We start from the raw sequence: 22,489 nt of genomic DNA on the forward strand, positions 1-22,489 counted from the left end.
CAATGCATGTACCTAATCAGATCAGTGACAGGGTATCAAAATTCATTTCACTCTCAATTTCAGTACGCTGACACCACATACAGTTTACTTTTTCTGGTGTTCATCCGGCCTTGCTTATTTACACTGCATAATCAATGTGAGCAGACCAGGTGATGCAATTCCAATGATATTATTACCATAAAAACAATTCCTGTGCGTAGGTAGTCACACACCAGAGGGACCCATTTAATTGAATCTATTTCCTTTACAAATGATGGATTCACTTCCTGTCATGGTGGATGTTGTCTGATTTCCACAGTCTCATTTTGTGGCTTATCTCTACCGTTTTTACCTCATCTGCCATTGGGTCTTTTCCATCTGCGCGATGCGCCTGCTAACGTGACCAACACCAGCAGGAAAATGATGGTAATTGGCAATTTTTTTGGCTCAGGCAGCTGCTAACATGAAGTTGAGTGGCTTTGGCTTGGAGTGCTGAAAAATATCCTAGTGCAATCTTTTCTCTAATAATCACAATTTCTCTTTTTTACCCATGTATAGGCCTACCATGAATTTTCGAATCGGCACTCAGGGAAAAAAATGATCAAAAGGTGGAAATTTGAAGAATAACCTCAACGGTAAGACCTTGTTGTGACTGATAGGAAAGGAGAGATGTGACAGATGTATGTCTCCCATATACACAGATTAAAAGAGGCTCTTATCTTTCCTCTTGAAGCCTTTAGCAGAGATGATATGCTTCACTGAATAATAAATGAGAACGTTCCACTTGACTTGTAGCTTTTAATTTAGACCCAGCTATTACCTAACTTGTATCAATTAACTATTATCAGATTTTATTAGATTTCCCAGTAAAAGTTTGAGATTAGTAAAAAAAGAAGGTAAAAAGAAGAGCATGTTCAAGGAAATGTTCAAGGAAAGATTGTGATAGTGAGTGAAATTCACAAGAGTGAATATCAGGAACTTCAATTTTTGCCATATGAAAGACTTGTGGAGGCACTAGTTTTATAACGTCAAACTTTAACGGAAGAGACAGCCACACGTCTCATTAGATTTATCTGCATGTAATCAGGTGTAAGCCTAAAACATGTTTTATATATACGCTCACAGAGGCATGCTCTGGTCACTCACAGTTTACAAAAAGTATGCTATGATTCACTTAATGATAGATAGGTCTTAGTGGAGAGCTATCATTTTTCCACATATGGCAGGCTGCCTGGAATTACTATTGCACATGTAGCTGTGCAATTACACCCTTATAACAAGGGTGTGATCTAGAAGCCTCTGGGTGCCATTTATGTCTGGCAGAAGAAAGAAGCATAAAGGTTGTTGTTGACAATCAAAGAAGTTTGATCAAGTTTGGGGTAGTGGCTTATTGGAATCCTGTAACACTAACTGATAATTCAATGAAAGAGTGAACAACTTGCCCAAGCAGTTAATTAAAATCCAAGGAGCAAACTCGGCCTTTATATCATTTCATCATATTAGATTAATTCGGTGTATCAGTGCAAATCCCACAGCAGGCAAGATGTGCTTCTGTTATGTGGCTTCTGAAAAAATAATAATATTCTCAAATTAGCATTCTATCTGATTTGTAATAATGAATGATGGTCTGGTAAAATAGATAACTATTATTTATTCGGAAGACCAAGAGCGCTACTATGTGGCAAGAAGATTTTACTACACTCATCTTTAACAATTTTTTTTATTGAGGAACCTGGAAAAAATGTTTAGTCTTTTGGTGCAAATGAAAAGAAAAAGAAAAACCAGACTGATTTGATACATACTTTCTTTTTAGTTTTTTTAAATATATATTGTTTATGTTTAAATCAACCAACCGCACCCAGCATTTTCATTATTTTGTGTATTTAAAATATTTTCACCAATTTAGTAGTTTCAGTGAATACCTGTAGATGTCTCCCTTCGTTCATGTTTAACTTTAAAGCCTCCTAAAAGCTTCCAGTCACTAAGGAAACAAGCCGCCTTAATTTTCCTTTATGGAGAACGTTGACAAAGATATATGTTGGGATTTATACAATAATCATTGTCCAGAAGATGAATATGCACAAATGTGACCACTAGGTTAGTAGGTTCTCATTCTTCACTAGACAGTCTACTTTAGAAGGTTCTTTCAAAACAGGAACATCAATTTAAAATCATAATGTAGTTAATCTGACCCATTCATTAACAACTTTTGTTTTTTTATACCACACTTAAAGCCAAGTTCGCAACCCTAGCGCCATCCCAACCCCTCTTCTGTGCTTACCTCCATACTAAAAACAATGTAAATAAAAATAAAAATAAATAAATAAAGTGATTGCGCCAATAATAGCCATCTGATGGTGTAGTGGTTCACTTGCCTGACATTGGTGCAGGCAAGAATGGTGGTTGTCTGTCTCTCTGTGTGCCCTATGGCTGACTGGCGACCAGTCTAGGGTGTAGTCTGCATTTCGCACAAAGTCAGCTGGTATAAGCTCTTGCACCCCCGGCAACCCTTTCAAGGATGCGAGGTACGGAAGATGAATGAATGAATGCACCGATAATGGCATTTATAGTCTTCAAACTGTGTCATGGAAAATGGAACACTGGACAGGAAAGGGGATGGGATCTCATCTCATTGTGATACAATAATGTCGCTTTGTCAACTGAGCTAGAAACGGGACATAAACAATGCTTAGGTCAGAGGTCAGCATTCATCAGAGAGATAAAACAGATGTAAAACAGATCTAAATGGACATTCCTTATACACAATCACTAAAAGGAATGCCAGTGTTCTATAAATCACAGACTAATTGTATACTGTGTACTAAGTACCTTCTGATCACCTCTCTCATTATGTGACAGACATTGGGTTGCCATATTTAGGTGAGTAATGTTTTACTTTTTTCCTCTAGGTTTCATGGGAACTACCAATTTCAAATCCTCCTATCCAAATCGAAAAATATCAACAGTCAACAAAGATCGAACATAAGAACAGACAAATAGGCAGAAAAAGAACACAAGTATGACTTGTGAATGTTAATTATGGACAAATTATAGGTGAGGAACCCAGAGTTCAGATTTAAATTCCTAAAAAATCTGCTGTTTCCTTTCTTGCTCCTGAAACAGGAAGTAGTGCTGTGGTTGTCTTCCGTTCGCCTTGTTTATTGGAACCCGCCTTCCTGTTTTCAGATTCACTCTGATAAAGAAAAAAGGTCCCCAGTTCAAGGCCTCCATGCATTCAACACACATTTGTTGGTTATGTCTTTTATATATGTGACCTATTTTGTTTAATAGAGCTTTCCATCACAAATGACTCACAAACCTGTCCTCCTTGATAGTCATGTTAAATTTACTTAGTGTGTCTCATATTCTAAACTAAACAGGCTAATATGCCGTAAGAGGATGCAGCAGAGTCAAATTAAATTAAATTAAAAATTGAAAAGAAAATGTGAATTGGACTGAAAAGTGTGTGCTTATGTGTGTACGTGTGTGGCAATGATATTGCCATGTAAATGAGTGGTCAGGGTAGAATGCAGGTCAGCAGAGAGGGAATGTCAGGAATGTTAGGATAATTTAAACTCTTTTTGACTCTTGTACCTGGGCCTGCTTAATGTAAAAAGTCTGGTGAAAATGGTGGTATTTAATTATTTGACACATATGCAAATGCATTGGTTGTGCATTAAACACACGCACACGGGATTTTTTCTCCGGGCCTTTTACAAATCAGTTTTCCCAAACAGCCATCATGAGAAAAAAAGAATACGGAACTCCCAGCTGTTTTCACAAAAGACACATACCTCGTGAATCCAGTTCCCATGATTACCTAAGCCGCCTATTTGATATCACAACATTTCTACCACCATACACCCGCCGCTCTGACCCAGTCTGACCCGCTTTTTTTTCTAAGGCTGCCTGTTTTTACTCAACAGCTTTGACAAAGACTGGTGAAATAATTACAGCTGGGCTGAAAGTCAGTGAGTGTTTGTGTACTGTAATCTCTACCAGTGAGGACTGTGTCATAGGAAAAGGAGGAAGAGGTTGATTGTTCTGACAATGCGAATTCAATGACATCATTTCAAAGCGTTCTTTTAATCTATTGATAGTGTTCAACACTTGGAATAAATAGGCTACTGGCCGTAATGTACCCGACTAAAACATCAACACAATTTACCATATGCCCAGCTGTTCACAAGTCCACACATCATTTCTCTATCACACAGGTGTCAAAGTGGCGGCCCGGGGGCCAAATCTGGCCAGCCGCATCATTTTGTGTGGTCCGAGAAAGTGAATCATGAGTGCCGATTTTCTGTTTTAGGATTAAATTAAAATGAAGAGTATAGATGTACATTAAATTTCCTTAGTTTCCCCCTTTTAAATCAATAATTGTAATGTTTTAATCATTTTTTTCTGTGTTTTAGTTCAAAAATCATTTTGTAAAATCTAATAACATATAAAAAAGGTAAAATAAACATTGTTTTAGATCTATTAAAAAAACTGAATATTCAGGGCCTTTAATCCAGTTCATTTAATCCATTTATAAAAAAAATATCTAAATATTATATCTAAAATGGTCCGGCCCACATGAAATCGAGTTGACGTTAAAGCGGCCCGTGAACCAACCCGAGTCTGACACCCCTGCTCTCTCACATTACATTTCCATCAAAATGCATTATTTCCTTCCAGAAAATGAACATATCAAGTTATTTTATACATTACTTTAGATCATTGTCACTGTTTCATGTGTGCTTAAGCCAGAAAACTGCACCATTAAGACCAGGATGTCTTGTGAGGGGAGGGGACAGCAGGAAGACTTCTTGGGGTCCTGAGGAAGTGACTGAGTTTGTGGAGAGAGGGAAGGGAAGGATTGGAAGTGAGTCATGGGCAGAAACGAACAGCACAAAGACAAAAAAGTCTAAATGTAAATCAATATTGCTAGGTGTATGTATGTACTGTATAAGAAGTGAAGGCTTAGTGGGAAGATATGGAGATGTTAAGGTTGCTGTAGTTCTTTGTGACCCTTGCGGGATGTGTTATGGTGGAGTATAGCATGTTAATCACTGTTTCTAAGTGCTTATTGAAATTGTAGTACCAGGGAGAAAAGTGTGGCTCCATGGGCAGCAAGGGAAGCATGGACACATAGAGATATTTACATACAGTCAGACAGACTTCCTGGCATTGTCAGCCTAAGAGCATTGATGTCAGATCCACTCCTTCCTGTGCAGAAGGGAGAACTCTGTGTAATGACAATGGGCCAAAAACAGGACAGAGAGGAAATGTTTAAATTTAGGTCCCTTCTTCCACCATCTCCTCTTTCTATCGGCTATGGAGCGGTGGAGCTGTTTAGGTTTTGTGAATTCCTTTAGTTCCCCGACCCCCCAAGCTCCCTCTCCCCATTGTGTCCTTTCAATGGAAGGATTTTCACATTCAAGGCAAATCCCAAAGGAGGATCAGCAAGTGAGACCAGAGTGCAGTCAATTACTTGTTTTCACTGACAAATGTGCTTTAGTGTACGTAAATCTGCTTCACCAAAATGCACAAAGACAATCTTTGGCTGGAAAAGTTGACTTAGGTGTTTAAAGATAAAAAATAATAGAAGCAATGATTTAAACAGATATTTTGTGGCTAAAAAATGCACTAAATTGTATTCTTACAGCACTGTAATCCCGGAACAATGTCACTTAAATTACCAAAAATTATATCCTTGTTAATATGCTTTTTTGTTTGTTTGTTGTTCAAATTAGAAAGCCATAATACAGTCAGTGGAGGTTCAGTGGTAGTCTACATTTACTTGACATCACAGAAATGGTAGTTGCAGTCAAAGTTCAGATCCTCATCAGCAAAATGGCAAAAGTGTTTCAGAATGGCTGTCACTAAATATCCCTGCAACTGACTGATATGACGTGAAAAATTATTGAATTGTTTACTATCTTCTGATAAATTCTTATTGAAATGTTCTGTTTCCTTTCCAAAATATTTAAATGTGTACGTTCATAGAACCCACATAAACCTTTGCTAAGATGTTGTATGGCCTGTGTGAGAAAAAGGGGTTTTTGTTGTTCTGATATTGATTCTAAACTGTTGTCAGGGACCCACTTACAGAAAATTGTGGCTATCGTGCAATTGGTAGAGGATCATCTGGAGAATCAAAGGTCAGTCAGCAATTTGATCCATGCAGTGCAGGGTCGTTGGAAAGGCATTAAACCCCAAATTATTCTGAGTGGACATGGCAGCAAGCTGCTGCTGTAGGAATGTGTGTGAGTGAATGAGTGAAGCCTTTAGTGGTGTAGATAAAAGCTTTAAGTCCTTTAAATTTTTGTAGAAGGGATGAAACATAAACTCATGTTGTAACAGAAAAATCTAATCCTAAATTTGATCTTTAAAACATTCTTGTGAAGTTGAAGATGAATATGACTATGTAAAGAAATTAATATATTGGGTTTTATCTCTTCTTTTTTCTTTTATATAATTTTGAACTGTATATACCCATAGTTTGATTTTAGGAAATACATATTTTGTGTGTTTTTCTTTTAATGTCTTAATTTATAATATTTTTTTGCGACTCATTTTTTTTGCACAGTCACGAGCCTATTAATTTTAACAAAAAACGACTACCCCACTTTTGCAAACTAAATGACTTGTAAAGAACGTGTGTTTATACCTGCTTTCTATTTGCTATGTTAAGAATGGGAAGGAAGTATTAATATGAGTTTGCATTATGAACCACGGACTTCTCACGTGCGCGCGCACGCATCTGAAATCACCGTGTCGAAGAGTGCGCGTGCCCGCGTGCCAATAGTTCACCGGCGTGTGGTTTAAATAACACTGCTGCTTTGGACAGACTACATCAGGCGAGGTTTTGTTGTATAAACCGAGCAGGAAGGGATCTTGTCGGGGAATGTCCGCCCGCCTCGGAACTTCTGCTTAGTAGCTCATGGATGGCAGCTAAACCCCCGGATAAAGTTAAGCTTTTATGTGAAAGTTGGGAGTTTGTGTTACACTGAAGGACTGGAGCGACAATGGCATCTTCCACGGCGACTGGAAAGTAAGCGAACGACTTTATCGTCAACTTTTTAAATTTATTGTCGTTCGTGTTTTGTTTGACTTGTCTGTGTTGAAGAATTTGCCTCTTTTAAGTAGTCGCCCATTGTCACATTTAATCCGGGGGAGTGTCACGCTTCTGTCAAGTAGTTTGTATTTGCGAAAATGTCTTGATGTACGTTGAATGGAAGTAATGTTTACAAGTCATATTTAAAAAATAAAATAATAATAATAATAATAATAATAATAATAATAATAATAATAATAATAATAATAATAATAATAATAATAATGATAATAATAATAACTATTCTTAAGAACAACAGACGCAAATGCCAAAAGCCATCATCAACATACTTAACAATTTATAAATAATGAAATGGTCACTAAATTATAACACCTATGTACCGAATGCAACATATTGTTTACATCAGGTGTGGCCAAGTCTGGTCCACACCTGAATCAAATGATCAACTCATCAGCAAGAAAACAGACCGGACTTGGCCACCCCTGGTCTACATGATAAAATCTGTAACTAAATGAATTAAGAACTTCACTCAAGACTACCTCTTAAACACACTTTGTAGCCATACATAACACGCAGTTCTTCTATTCATGATTGAGGAGCTCGTGATACAACTATCAATTACAATTCACTTTCTCAACATGTTTTCTGAAGGAGCTTTATGATGTATATCTTCAAATAACAACATGGCTGTCTTGACCGTTTCCATGGCAACACTGTCTCCTGAATTAAATGAATAAGTCTGGACAAGCTTGTGCGAAAGCAAAGTGTCAAATTGTTATAGTTATTAACACTTGTTGTTAAATCTTCTAGGTGTAGATAACAGAGCAGACCAAGACATGATGGTCATTGGATCTAGCAGCTGAGGTGGAATGAGAGATGGAGCAAACAGACAGTTCTGTCCCTGAGAGTAACAATCCTAATGGGTTTGTCAACCGAGTGTTTAATGTTTCTCTAGATGTAGCGAATGAGACCAGCAGTGTTTGTATCAAAGAGACAGTGTCAGAGCCTGCGGAATTGCAAGGCCATGACCAGGCTTCGTCTTTTCAGACCCCTGTCAAGGACAGACAGGAGGTCAACCGAAGGCAGCGTGCCTCCGCGGGAATCTGGAAGATCTTAAACCGGAAAAGAGCCGTCTCGGAACTGGAACGAAGACCACACTCCATGATCCTGCTCGGGGAAGCGTCCATCCCTAAACTCTCATTTGCTGATAAAGTTCGCTCCTTTAAGAAACTTAAATCCCCGTCTGTGTTCAGAGGGAAGACTGGGAAATTATCTGCGACCAAGCTTAGCAGCTCATTGGTGGATGAGGAGTCTTTCTGCACAGACATTGGCACTCCACAACAATCCAGCAGAGGCACGCTTAAACACCGTGGCAAAAGGCATTCATATGCTGGCTACACAGCAGACTTTGACTGTTCATTCGAAGACATTGACCTCCCAGTTCCAACGGACGACAATCAACCTACTGCGGTGCCAGAAATGACTGTTCAGAATGGCTGTAAACCATCAGAAAAGTCTTCCTACTCAAAAAGGAACCACAGCAGTTCAACTAACTGTAACAAAGCTACAGGCTGTGAGGAAGCTTGTGCTAAGGCTGGCAAAAGTACCACACAGGGCGGAGGAAGGCGAAACAAAGACGTGTGGTGTTACCTACGGAGGATCTCTCTTTTGGGAAAGGCCAATCCTGTCTATTCGGAGAGGAGCTTTGATTCGGAGCTTCACTCTCTTGACAAGACTATTGACTCTGATTATTGTTCTGTAGACCTTGAGAATGTCAAAGATTCCCACCCACTGCCTCAAAAGAATGCTGACATGAAAGGCCATTTTGGTGGACTGTTTAAATTTTTTAATAATGTAGCAGAATCAGCCCGAAAATGGCGGACAACATCCCGCTCTTTCACCCCTCCTGAAGAAGAGAAGACCCCAATTCGCTCGCCTCAGGCTCTTCATCGAACCGTGCAAAAAGTTCCCAGTGTGTCTTTAACACTCCGCAGTGGAGGACTTCCTCAAAGTCAGAATTCGCCATCGACGTCATTGAACACTAAATCCTCAAAATCCAGTAGCTTTGACCGTGAAGTCCCAGCACCTGTGACAGGTGGGGCATCCCCCGAAGTTGGCTTCAAAGCTTTTCGGCCATCATCATGCTCAGTGTCTGGGAGTGCCAATGGGTTTCAGAGTTCAGCGTGTCCAGGTAAACATCAGTACACTTCAACAAACACATCCACCGTTGTACAGAATCATATTCCTCACTCGGATTTAAACACTGAGACTGGTCACGAGCATAAAATGGATCCTTTAAAACACCTGCACATTGGAGAAATGGTAAAGGAAGGCGCAGGAAATGAGGAAGATTCCAAGGATGATCCACCTGACTCAAAGCAGACACAGGAAGTGAATATTCAATTACAAAAAAAATGTAAAGTGAGCATGACTCATAGCATACCATCATCTGATTCCACAGAAGAGATATTTAAGGTAATGTATGTCATTTTAAAATTATGTTAAAAAGTATGTTTTTAACACTTATTCCCCCAAACATCAATTAACTTATTGTGAAAGAAGTCCATAATATATTTCACAGTGATGCCATAACCACATTCCATCACAGACTTTTCCTCATCATTAACAGTGCCGTGTCAATGTTTATAATCCTATATGCCGTGTAACATTCATTAATTCATTTTCTGTACCGCTTATCCTCACAAGGGTCACAGGGGTGCTGGAGCCTATCCCAGCTGACTTCGGGCAACAAGCGGGGGGCACCCTGAGTTGGTGGGCAGCCAATTACAGGGCACAAATAGACGGACAACCATTCGTGCTCACACTCATGCATAGGAGCAATTTACAGTGTTCAACCAGCCGTGCCTGTTTTTGGGAAGTGGGAGGAAACCGGCATACCCTGAGAAACCCCACGTAACCGTGGGGGGAACATGCAAACTCCACACAGGAAGGTCCAGACGTGGGATCGAACCGTCGATCTCAGAACTGTGAGGCTGACGCACTATCCAGGCCGCCACATATACTGTATTAACCAGTTAAATTTCCTGTAACAGCAGTCAAATAGTAAAATAGCATCAAAGCTGTAATTTCCCTTGGATTTTGTTCTTCGTTTGGTGTGGTATGAGTGGGAATTTAAAAAAAAAAATGATACGCTAACTTTAGGTAGACATTACTAGAGTTGTCATTTAGCACCATCTGTTGGTAAAGAGGAGGTAAGAATATCAATGACAGACTACTTTAAACATGGGTGTTTTTCCCTTTTTCCTGCCCTGCCAGACTCAGCTAGCCTTCAAGGACAGCTGTATTCCCATGAAGCTTGTTTTTTTGTGACTGCCCAGAAAACAAGGTCTTGTAGATCTTTCAGGGAGGCAATCCTCAGTTTTTTTCCTTTTTTTGCACTCTTGTGAAAGTATTAGTCATGTCGCTGGCAGTCACACTGAGTCAAGACACCAGTCCTTTTGAAAAAAATGAGATATGGCATCTCAGGCATTCACACGAGCATAAGGCTTTGCTATGCAAAGACACGTGCTCTTAATCTTTGTTGTTGTTGCACTGCTAAGAGTTAAGTTGAGATATGCAGCTATATAAATGCTTTCTAGTTGAATTACCACGTGCATTTTCTCCTGTGCAAATGTATGAAGGCAATTCCACGTATAGTATTTCCTCTTTCTAACAGTTCGTTGGTCAAACAGGTGCGTGTGTAGAACAAAAATGTTTTAATGTAATAGAATCAACAGGTAATACTCTATAGTGAAGTATTGTCCATGCTCATTAGGTACTCTTGTGATCAGTTTGGACATACAGCAGCCTTTCTTCTGCCAAAATCGTATCTTTGTTGTTTACAAAATCACACTTGATGCTCATATTCACACTTACAGTCACAGGGTTGGAATCAGTACCACACCGGCTGCACAAAAGTCAGTCGTGTGGACCACTTTACCACCATTAACCTGAACTCAATAGATTTGTTTATGGTCGAACCTATGTTCTGTAGTGTTTTCTGACATCTGAACTATGAATGGCACAAATTGATGCATAGAGATAATTGTTCACCTTACTGAGAAATAGATCTTTAAGATTGTTGAAATAACGCTGTTTCTCAATGAAAATGAATCAAAGTGTTGTGTTTGTTAAAGACTCAGTGTTGTTTTGGGCCTCATTTCGACCTGAAATTTTCAGTTGTAGGTATACCTAATGTAGTGTCCTGGAAGCATTCATTATTGCACCGTGTGTCTGGGCCAAGCCTCTGAGAATCTTTGCCAATCCCAGCTGTGTGAGCAGATTGCAAGCCAGACAGGCTGCAGTGCAAGACTGCCAGGCCCAGCTTTGCCCCATTCTAACACAGAGGAGACCTCTGTACATCAGAAGCTGCTGCACCCTCATCCTTGCCCGGCATCAGCTGTACTGGATCTGTGGAGGCCAAACCCAAACCGAGATCTCCACAACAATGATAGTGAGTTTGGCTCACGATCCCGACGGAGTCGCAGACCTAATCTCACCATGCAGCACTCACTGGGATTTAAATGGATGCCTGCTGGTCCCAGGCCCTGCTCTGTCATTGGAGCCAGTGTTACGAACGAGATGCAGACCATGGACTTGCACCGCAGAGTAAGATGTTAAATTAGCCATCAGGCATTTGTGCACCCGTTAACCACTTCTGGCATCAATATTCAAATGTCCTATTGGCATTTCTCACATAAACCCAGTAAAATGTTCAAGTAGCCCACATCCAAAAAGAGGTCTGAGTCCCACTTTTAGTCTCCTCCACCTCGCTGATAAATTTAGCACGTAATATAATGAATGAACACACTTCAGATTCAGAAGCTCAACCTGTTCCTAACCCAGTATTTATTCACCACTCTGCGTTTGCCGGAACATTGCACGCATGTTCTGTCCCATTTATTAAGGATGGCTTTTATTTTCTACCAGCTTGCATCGTCTTTCACTCTTCCATCTTTGTCTCTCATTTCTTTGTCTACAATCTATCCAATTTTCTGCCTCATTGCTCGCATAAGTTATCATTCTCGTTTGCCTAACTCAGTATGTTTTTAACTTTCGAGGCGGCCTTCCTAGATTGATGCGCTGTGCAGTCTGACAGTTTGCAGCCAGGCAAGCAACACTAACCCACCACATTTGGCATGCTAGATGTGAAATATTTTGAATGTACTGAACAAATAGAAAGGCCAGGTTTTCCCTTGATATGTGTACGTTGAGTCTTGACTATATATATCAAAGCAGCCCTGTATGGAACATAGGAATTCCACTAATTCCTGAGTACTCTTTAGGCCTTGTCTCGCCCTGTGGGGGTGTCTCCATTAGAGCCGCCCCTGAGGGCTTCTCTGCAGCGTTGCCGCTCCCTACCTCTACCCCCAAGCACTTTAACTGCCCTGGCTCTACTTCTGCCCCATTCAGGTACCAGTGTTACATATTTTCAATTTAAATATGTATTTAAATATTTTAGTTTGATCACATCATCTGTTGCTCACCATTATACTTCAACCTGTTTAACAGATGTGGTTCAATCATCGTCATCAGTACGGCTGCGGTCTGGAGGCAGTAGTTGCAGGAGAAAGAGATTGCTACGACCCGGGTCAGAACCGTTGGCGGTCAACATTGTAAGTCCAGCATTTTGTAGCATTGAAGCTCGCAGCTTTGCTGTTCTTAATATTGTTAAAGGGCCTTTACAAGAGCACCTCTAGAGTGAAACCCCAAACGCTAAGCAAATAGGCCTCGTATTTTATTTGAAATTTGTTTTCCCATAGGAATAATTAAGGTGAACTCTCAACTTTAATTGTGCATTTCATTAAATTTTGTAATATGAAGATGACACAGGTTCCATCAATACGCCATCACAAATATATATGATATGATGCACTAATGTGTTGGCCCCATGGATTGACTACCCTCAATCACCAAAGCCATTGCTCATTTTAAACTAGACAAGTGGAGTGATATTAAAGACTAGATTTACATTCACTAATGCATCTGCAGGAATACACTTGTAATTTTCAATATAATATATATTTTTTCTGTTTTAACCTATAATGTAGTTCAATGAAAGTTCATAAACAGTGACTACTCATTACTGACATGAATCAAACTGAGCCCTCTGTTTTATTATTGATTTCACTCTTGCAATATTGTCAATCTTTCTTGTGATCACCAAAAGTCTTTATTATTCTAATAGAATTACATCCAGCAAAATACAATCAGATAGCACAATTGTGAGAATTTGTGTTTTTATGTGCACGTGGCCTTGGTAGAATTCTTGACATAGCGGCTATAGGGTATAAAGGAGATGTTTTATTATGGATGTGTGGGTGTGTTGCTAAATAGTTTGTCATCATTTGTTCAGAAGGCCCTTTCATTCACATTCAGTGACCTAAATTTGATTTCTCTTAAGACATCTCTAGATAATAAAGCATTCGAAGCACTCTATGCTTAATGGTGTTTGCAAACCGCTGCAAGATGTTGCCATGACACTGGCTGTCTCGCGTTCATCTACTTGCTTCTATCTTTAGGCAGGCTTTTTAAGCGAGGGCTAAAAGAAGACAGTGTGTGGGTGAGAGAGAGAGAAAAGGGGGTGGACGGGAAAAAGAAGAGAGGGTGAGGGAATGAGACATGTTTCCTTTTTTTGTGTGCATGTGTCTTAGCAAGCCTTAGGGTAGGGACATGCACCGCTGGAAAGGTCGCTGAATAGTGAGAGACATTTATGTGAGGCATTCACAGATGTTGCACAATTTTCATGTCTTATTTCAGTATAGTACGCAGATTGGGGCTGTGGTGGACATATTTGAGGTACACTGCAGTATGGGTTACTGTTCCTATTAGGGTGACTACTTGCCTGGAGGCCGCGGGCAGAAAGAAAGCATTCTCACTGCAGTGGATTAACTGCTAATGCTGACGCCTCTCTTCTTCATTTCATTTAAATGGATTTCTCCTCCAGTCACTGCCCCCTCTCCTCCTCGCCTTCGTTAATTCTTCTGTGATCAGGGGGACAGTTTTCTGTGGTTTGACACGGTTGCTGTGATAGCATCTGTCCTGACTAGTTACGAGGAAAGTTAACTTATTAAGGCCTTCCTGCAGCTTAAAGCTGAATTTCGAAATTTTACACGATTAAGTGTAAGACTAACGGTATGTGCGGTCATAATCATATTATGCAACGCGATCTTTTAATTATGAATGCATGAGTCAGCAGGCAGTGGTTAGTTGAGCAGTGAGTGGGCCAGCGATGAACGAGCTACTTGTGCACGCAACTGTAGACATGCTGGGGCACCAGTTCTCATATGTTGACTCCACTCTTTCAATATTATTTAGATTGTTGTTTGCAAAACCTGCCAACGTGTCCTCCACTTCAGTTATACGTTTAAGCTCCAATGAAACGTTGAGGGTTAACATTTCTGATGTGTCGGGGAGAAAAATGACCAACTCGTTATGTGTTTGTCAAACATTATCAATTAAGAACGACCAACATCTCCTCTCTGAATTTCTTGAACCAGCCATGTGTGTTTATTCAGCACCACTGCTCTACCAAGGTGCAAACCCATACGCAGGGTGACATCCCGCAGCCACCAGCTGTAACAGTTGCGATAAATTGCTGCTGATAGAATCTAAGCAGGTGGTTGTGTCACAGCCTCCTGAGGTTGTTTCTTCTACCGACTCAGTTTGTGCTTGTCAGGTGTGTGCCTCTGCACGTGCATGTGTGTTTGAAAGACGAAGAGGCTCGGGGCCTTTTTCTTACATAATTGTCGAGAGAGTTTCCTTTGCTCCCTATAAAAGCCATTCCCACTTTTTATTTAATGCTTCATGTTGCCGCAGACTGTGGTAACACCCTGAACTGCCTCATTGTAGTAGCCTGATTTACTGGAACTCTATTATAATTACTATTCTCATGATCAAATGCAGCTTTTTTTTGTTGTTGCCCTTTTTGTTCTGTACTTACAGAGGACTATATGTTTTTTTCAGCATCCTCATTGAAGCAGTCATATGTTCATGCCATATCAGGACAGTGAGGACATTTTGGTAGATGGTGTGCCAAATGTGTTATGTAATTTTTCTTTTGGGACAGCTTTAGCCCATGCAGTACGTCTCATCCCTCATCAGATTATATCTGTCATTTTGTCTGTTTGATTAGGTAATTTATCTCCACAATTATACTGTTAATCTCCTTCTTGACTGACTTCGCTTATATTTTACTCTCCTTATCTCCCATTTACCAGTCATGAAGGCATATATCTGCTTTCAATGGTGTGCGAACACAGTGAAATTGGCTCTTTTCTGTAAAAGCATACAGTATAGGTGCCGAAAAGTACACAGAAATGACCATAAAGGCTTTCATTGATGTATTTTCTGTATAAGATGAACTGTCAGTGTTTGCCAGGTGTCTTAATATTTTTTAAATACTGGCAGACATATAGAACAGGCTGTGCCAATATTAATCCGGCATGCAAATTACATCAATAATTAGAGTAGATTAGATTCGAACTTTATTTCATCCCGTATTCGGAAAATTTCTTGGTTGTGTTGTGTTCACATGAAATCTTTTCATTTTATTGGCTGTGCACAAAGTACGGGTACTTGACATTTAGGTTGCTGCCTCGGCTTTCTCTGAGGTCACCCTCTGGCCAAAATCCTCCACACTTTAACTTTAACCTATTGACAACATGGCATTTGCACTTGCAATGCAAAGTAGGCTGATTATATCACATGATCAGCAATTAATAAAATGTAATTTATTTTTTAGGGTTAATTTAATACTATTTTTTCTAGAACTAAAGTTGGAAGTATATTGAGTATTTTTTTTGAAACACTGGCGAACCAATGGCTCAAATTATAAATTGCTGTGCTGGAAAAAAACAGGTTCTCAAAAGTTAAACTGTTAATGCACCTGTACTACACATGACATAATGCACACACAGATAGGAGACACTGTAAAATCACTTAAAAAGAAGCATCACCAGAGAGGTTAGGATTTTTTCACAGCTTCTTTGGCTGGTCTGAGCACTCCTACCATCCCTATGTTCATCTGCTATTTACTTTACACAAATATACATTGCAAATACACTTAATTCCTGCAGTGATCCCGTTAAGGCATGGCAGTAAAAAACAAATTAATTATTTAAACCTCCTACACGAATATTTAAGTAGGGCCTATACTAATTGTGACAAACTCTTGTATAACAGACAAACTGTTTGGCCCTGAAGTAGTTGGTTAACTGTTGAGGATGGTGCTGTATGGCAGTAGAATCCTCAAAGGACCAAGAACCCGTTTGAGCTTTAAAGGTATCGGATGCTTTTTTGTTTTACCGGTATATGTTTCAAAGAGCTCCCAAAGGTGGCATTACCTTAGATTTAGGGCTTGTTCGCCTTTACATTCTATACATAATATCATATAACCATTGTCCAAAGATATTAGCCATAAAGAAAGTGCTGTTAGAATAAGTTTGGGTCAAGCCCTTATCATTCTCTCCGTCTCTGACCTCACAGAGCTGTCAGATAAATGTCTCCATCACACAACCTTAGTCTTATGCAACCCCTTCACTACTAGTTTTTCTTTTTCACTTTGCCTCTCCCTTTAAGCCCTGAGTTGAGAGCTAGATCCAAATCACTGGAATCTCTTTTTTCTCCCTTTACTCACATCCAGTTGATTTTAACTCCCCAATGTTTATTTTTCAACTGCTCACCTGACTTGCATACTCTCCATGTGGTCCTTCCCTGCAGGCATTTTGGAGTACAGTACCAGCTTTTCAGGTGCTGTTATATTCTCTTGTCAGGGAGTCAGGATAATAGCATGTTTTTATTTAGTTTGCTTTTTCTTGTATTTTGCAGTATAACACAAGTTTGAGTCTGCTAAACATTTGATCGTTAACAATATTACTGTGTTGTAATATCTTAGTTTTGGAAGGAACCTTATTTAGCAGCTTAGGAAGTACTTGGATAACCATCTTTTTTGTTTCGTATGTGTTCAGCCAGCATGACTATTTTACAAAGCATGGTGCAAATCCATTTTCTGTCACTTTTGGAATTTATTGTCGGTAAAGGTTCTGATTGATATCAGCAGGGGATTAAAATAAGATGTGTTACTAAATCGAGACCTACATGAAAAAATCATATGATGACATAGTATAGTTTTCTCCACTTTTTTTGTTTTGTTTTTGTTATGGCTATGCGCTCACAGCAAGGCCGGACCTGGGGCTTCCATTGTACATGATCCTTGTGTTAAGTGTATGGGAAGACTGTGTATTGTCAACCATAAAAAGACAGGATATTATAAACATAAGGAGCTCAAGTTGACATCTTACAAAATCAAACAGACATTGCATGCAAAAAAAGCAAGCCAGAAAGCACAAAAACACAGCCAGGATTCCAATGTTTAAGGCCCCAGGTAGCTGCCAGTGTAATAATGAATTTTGACAATAGTAAACACACTCATAACTGGCACAATGCGAGTGCAGCAGTGCTGCACACGCTTGCAACAAATCAAAGCTGAAACAGCTATTTTGGTCAGGGGGACGTTCTTCTCAAGAGACACACATGCCTACCCAAATATATATATTTTTTAAATATCGATACTTAGGATTTTCTTTCAAAATTGGGAATCCTGACCAAGATCAAACACATTGTAGTATATTGTAAAAAAGAAAAGGAACTATGTTTAATCATTAATTGATCTTCTTTCTAACCAACCAAAACATAAACTTGCACAGTTTATCTGACCCAACAGCGGTATTCCGAGAAAAAAATAGTGAAAGAGCTGGGTGGAAGAAAACATCTAGTATTTTTAGGTATCCTGTGGTCTGAAAAAAAAAATAGTGTGGTTGTCGTGGGGATGGAAGTAAAACAAAAGAACAGGAGTAGACCGGGTTTGAATTATGGGTGTGGTGGTGACCACTGCCTCAAATGCCCTCCAGCCACAAAAAAATGATCACACAGAATTCTTATTCTTTTAGTAACATACTAAAAATGTTTGTGGTCTCATACACCGTGAATAAAAAAATACAGGATTAAAATAATCTCACAGTGAGGACCGACCTGGGATCGAAGCCAGGACCCCTGCAGATGCGCTAAGCATTTGACCGTTGGTGACTAAATTTTCAACCAAAATAAATTTGTCCTTTCACAATTTATTTTTTAACCCATCGACCTTATAATTAAGCAATAGCTGCTCGTTTGGAGAAACCAATGAATGTAGTAGGTTCCTGTAGAGACAAGTCTTGTTTTTGAGGCAAGTTGTTTTATGAAAACTCTTAACCTTTACAAACACATTTGTGGATCTCAATCATAGCCATGTGCAAATGCACCTTTTGATTGTGTGTCTGAAAACTAATGTGGCTCAATTTACTAGGGGAAAATATCCATATATATATACATATATACATATATACATATATACATATATATATATATATATATATATATATATATATATATATATATATATATATATATATATATATATATATATATATATATTTTTTTTTTTTTTTTTTTTTTCTTGGATGCAGTACTTGGCCAATAAAGCTTATGCAGATACTAATTCTAGCAATTTAAAATTGACTCCTTCATTGGAAGTTTAAACATTGATTCATTCATTTTCTTAACCGCTTATCCTCAAGTGTTTTGGGGGGCGCTGGAGCCTAACCCTGCTTACTACAGGCACCAGGCGGGGGACACCCTGAATGGGTGACCAGCCAACATCAAGTCACAAGGGGACGGACACGCGCACACAGATTCCTAGGGGCAATTTAGAATGTTCAACTAGCTAGCCTTCGATGCATGTTTGCTTTTGGGATCACAATGGGATCACCCTGAGAAAACCCACGCAAGAATGGGAAGAATATGCAAACTCCACACAGTGAGGACCGACCTGGGATCAAACCCTCGACCTCAGAGCAGTGAGGCCGATGTGCTAACCACTCGCCCACCGGGCTGCCAGTTTAGTCAATTACTCAGTGATAATTATTAGCAAGTTCTTCTCATTAACTAATGTATATATCTAATAAATAAATAATTAAAATATTTAAAACTGGTTCTTCAGGTTTTAAGTACGGTGTAAATGTGCGTGAACAATATGAGGTCTAGGTCATTCAAAGAGAAGAACATGCACGGACAGGTTTCGATGCATGTTCATGGAAAAAAGATAAAACGCTCAGCATTTTATCAGCTATAATACTGTGAGCAATTGTAGAGTTTTCACCAAGCAAATCTCTTCTGTATATGTATTAGTAAATTGGCATTGGTGTCTGGGCAAATTTAGACTTTCAGATGTGACCTTTGTTGTCTAAATGTCAGGGAGATTGGAGAGTGAGCCCACAGTGGAATGGCATGCTTATGTAATATGCTCACTCCCCCAGTCTTTCATACACATGGTTGTGCGTGCGCACACACACAAGCACAAAACAGGCTCTTGTTTGAGAAGGGTTGTCATATCTTAGCTGTGATGCTTCGTACAGCTCTTTGCAATTCACTGAAAGCCTCACTTTCATGATGCTTCACTTTTATCTGAACGTATGTGCACAGAGTACCCTGGAAATTATTTATGGCTTTAAAAATACTGGTCCACTCCTTTTTGGTGTTATTCTTTTAAACATATTCTTTGATCGAAACCCAAAGCTCTATGTGAAGTTGTGTTGAGTGATGTTTGGATTGCTAGTCTGGGAACATGACTTAACTGGACCGAATGTGGTGCTGCCTCGTGGTGTAGAGGTTCACTTGCCTGACTTTGGGTCAGGGAGGCGGGGGCTCGATTCCCGCTGGTGGCAATATGACTGTGAGTGCGGAAAGTCATTTGTCTCTTTGTGTGCCCTACGGCTGACTGGCGACCAGTCTACGGTGTAGTCTGCCAAAGTCAACTGGGTTAGGCTACAGCAAACCCCACAACCCTTTCGAGGATGCACGGTATGGAAGATGAATGAACCGAATGCAGCCTATAAATTTATTTATGATCACAGTGAGTTCCTGTCATAATCTTCACACCAAGAAGGGCATAAACATGAGAAAATTACAGACCGATCATCATGCTCAAGGTAGCGCTTGATATTTTGGAGTTTTGGGAGTTATAGGAGAGTACAGTAGTAGTTAGATTCAGTTTAATTAGTCAGATTATCTGTTTTACTTTAATAATCAGTAGTAGAAATTGCAGTGCATTTTACTCAATGGTACATGGACTTAACCCCAAAGCAGGAGCAAGTTACATCACAAAACCTTTTTTGAAGCTATATTTAGTACAGGCGGCCGGGCGAATGAGTGCTTCACAGTTCTGGGGTCCTGGGTTCAAATCTAGCTCAGTCCTCTGTGTGTAGTTTGCATGTTCTCCCCAGGCCTGTGTGGGTTTTCTCCGGGTTCTCTGGTTTCCTGCCACATTCCAAAAACATGCATTGTCGGGTGGCTGTTTGGACACTCTAAATTTCCCCTAGGTATAAGTGTGTGTGTGAATGCTTGTCTGTCTCCGATGCATTTAAACTATTCATTCATTCATTTTGTGCTGGAGCCTATCCCAGCTGACTATTGGTACCAGGCCGAGGACACCTTAAATTGTTGGCCAGCCAATCGCTGGCACTAGGAGACGTACAACCACTATACACGCTCACTCCCATACCTAGGGGCAAATTAGAGTGTTCAACCAGCCTACTCTGCATGTTTTGGAGCTGTGGGAATAAACTGAGTACCCAGAGAAAATCCATGCAAGAGAAGATGCAAACTCCACACAGGGAGGATTGAACCCTCGATCAAAGAATTGTGAGGCCAACACGCTAATCACCAGGCCGTCACATCTAAACTAAATATACCATATTTCAATTGGAGGCTCCTGTCACCCACTTGTTTTAAAGACAATTTTAAATAAAAACTGGTACAACTCACTAGTCTTTCTGTACTGTTTTAAACCTAATTTATCCTCCCAATCTCCAACATGACAAACAAACCTCAATGTTTTGTGTCCTGTGCAAGGTCAACATTACTTTTCCATAGCCCCAATTGCAATTTATAGAACTCTATTTTCACGTGGCACAAGAATCAGAGCACAGTCATTAATTGTGAGCATTATATTAGTTACATAGGAACATTTTCATAAAGGAAAATGGGCTTAAAAGACTGACATTGCGATGTGAATATTGAGCTTGTGCTGTAATACAGCACCAGCCTCGGATATTACAGTGGAAAATGCTGACATCATACCAACTAGAGAACAATGTGTCCACGACTTTAAATAAGATGCACATTTTTTTCCAGAACTTCTCCCATAAGATGTGACCAATAAATGATACAGATCAGCTCAGCTCATGGAATTTTCTGGTGGGCAGGAGGTTGCGATGTCAGCCTCGGTGGTCAATGAAGTCAGCGGAGGGGCTCGTCGTGCCCCTCCCTCGCTGCCTGGTGTGATGTCTGACGCCGGTAGTTTAGCGGTGGAGGCTTGATGAGTATTAATTCGGGACCGCCTCTCCTAGCCTGAGCCCTTCTCTGGCCGGTCCCTGCTCGCCGGAAGGAAGGCGGCTCCGCTGCTGCGAACAGCCTGCGTGTCGCCCCCTCCCCCGTTCCCCCCACACCCCCTGCTTGCTTCAATCTGCAGCCCGGAGAGTTGCTCGCTCGCTCGAATAGGGGAAGCGGCATAACACCGTCAGGTGTTGACAGGCGGAGAGAAGTCGCTGTGCAGGCTGATGACGATGATGATGGTGAGGATGATGCATCCCTTCCCGTGCCATTGTGAATTACAAGACGCAGTGTGAAGAGGCGTATCGGCGTCTTTTGTGGTGGATGACATGCTTTCCTGGGCTCTTCGCAGCTGAATTCCGCCCGAGCGAGAACGCCTCTCACGGCCCGCAGTGCTGCGCCATGGCCTTGGATGTCCAGACTTGCGTGGTGTTTACGGTGATCGCGTTGCTGGTGCTTGTGAACGTGCTGTTGATGTTCATCCTCGGTACTCGTTAATGGATCGGCGATCAGGGCCCGGTTTGCAGCGCACCTCGCTGTCATGCAGGAGAGGAGAGGAGACAGGCGGTGCTCGCTGGTTAAGAGCGGGGACACCCGGCGCTCCATCACGGCTACGCGTTGAAATGAATGACGTTGGTACAACATCATGTCTTTGTGTAACCCTCCTCCCCGACTCCCTGTTGTGTATCATGTCCTCTCACCTTTCGTTTGTGATACATCATGATGTTGTTTGGTGCTGGAAACACTAAATCTGTCACGCTCCTATCCCTGTGGTCACTAGTATTGCATATAGACACGTCGCCTTCCTTCCTCGATCTCCTCTCTTCTCTCTCCTCCATGTTGTATTCCATGGTTTATGAGCATGACAGTGTTTTAACTATACCATCATGTTATTATTAGACTGAAGCGAGTGGTCATTTTTTTTGGGTCATTGCTAATCATAACATATCAGCTTATGGGTGCTTTCCCTACTGAAGGCCACCTTATATTCATAGGAGATGGGGTTGCAAGTGTGTACTG

At 40.4% G+C, this 22,489-nt stretch overlaps 1 protein-coding gene across 8 annotated transcripts in view; it reads left to right on the plus strand.

The window, feature by feature from the left end:
- Nucleotides 1-6,777: 6,777 nt before the first annotated feature.
- The window catches only part of LOC144082182 (rho guanine nucleotide exchange factor 9), a 35,192-nt gene continuing 19,480 nt past the window's right edge, over nt 6,778-22,489 (plus strand). For 2 of the 8 annotated variants that reach the window (XM_077609111.1, XM_077609112.1), the window contains exons 1-5: nt 6,778-7,018; nt 7,853-9,517; nt 11,312-11,650; nt 12,328-12,454; nt 12,554-12,657. In XM_077609111.1, coding sequence (XP_077465237.1) covers nt 7,919-9,517; nt 11,312-11,650; nt 12,328-12,454; nt 12,554-12,657 — 2,169 coding nt within the window. In that variant the 5' untranslated portion in view covers nt 6,778-7,018; nt 7,853-7,918. Of the gene's footprint in view, nt 7,019-7,852; nt 9,518-11,311; nt 11,651-12,327; nt 12,455-12,553; nt 12,658-21,403; nt 22,106-22,489 lie in introns of those variants that run through there. The other 6 variants (XM_077609119.1, XM_077609121.1, XM_077609113.1 and 3 more) reach the window with 5 other exon arrangements.

The sequence above is a fragment of the Stigmatopora argus genome, chromosome 9, assembly GCF_051989625.1.
Source record: "Stigmatopora argus isolate UIUO_Sarg chromosome 9, RoL_Sarg_1.0, whole genome shotgun sequence".
Lineage (NCBI taxonomy): Eukaryota > Metazoa > Chordata > Actinopteri > Syngnathiformes > Syngnathidae > Stigmatopora > Stigmatopora argus.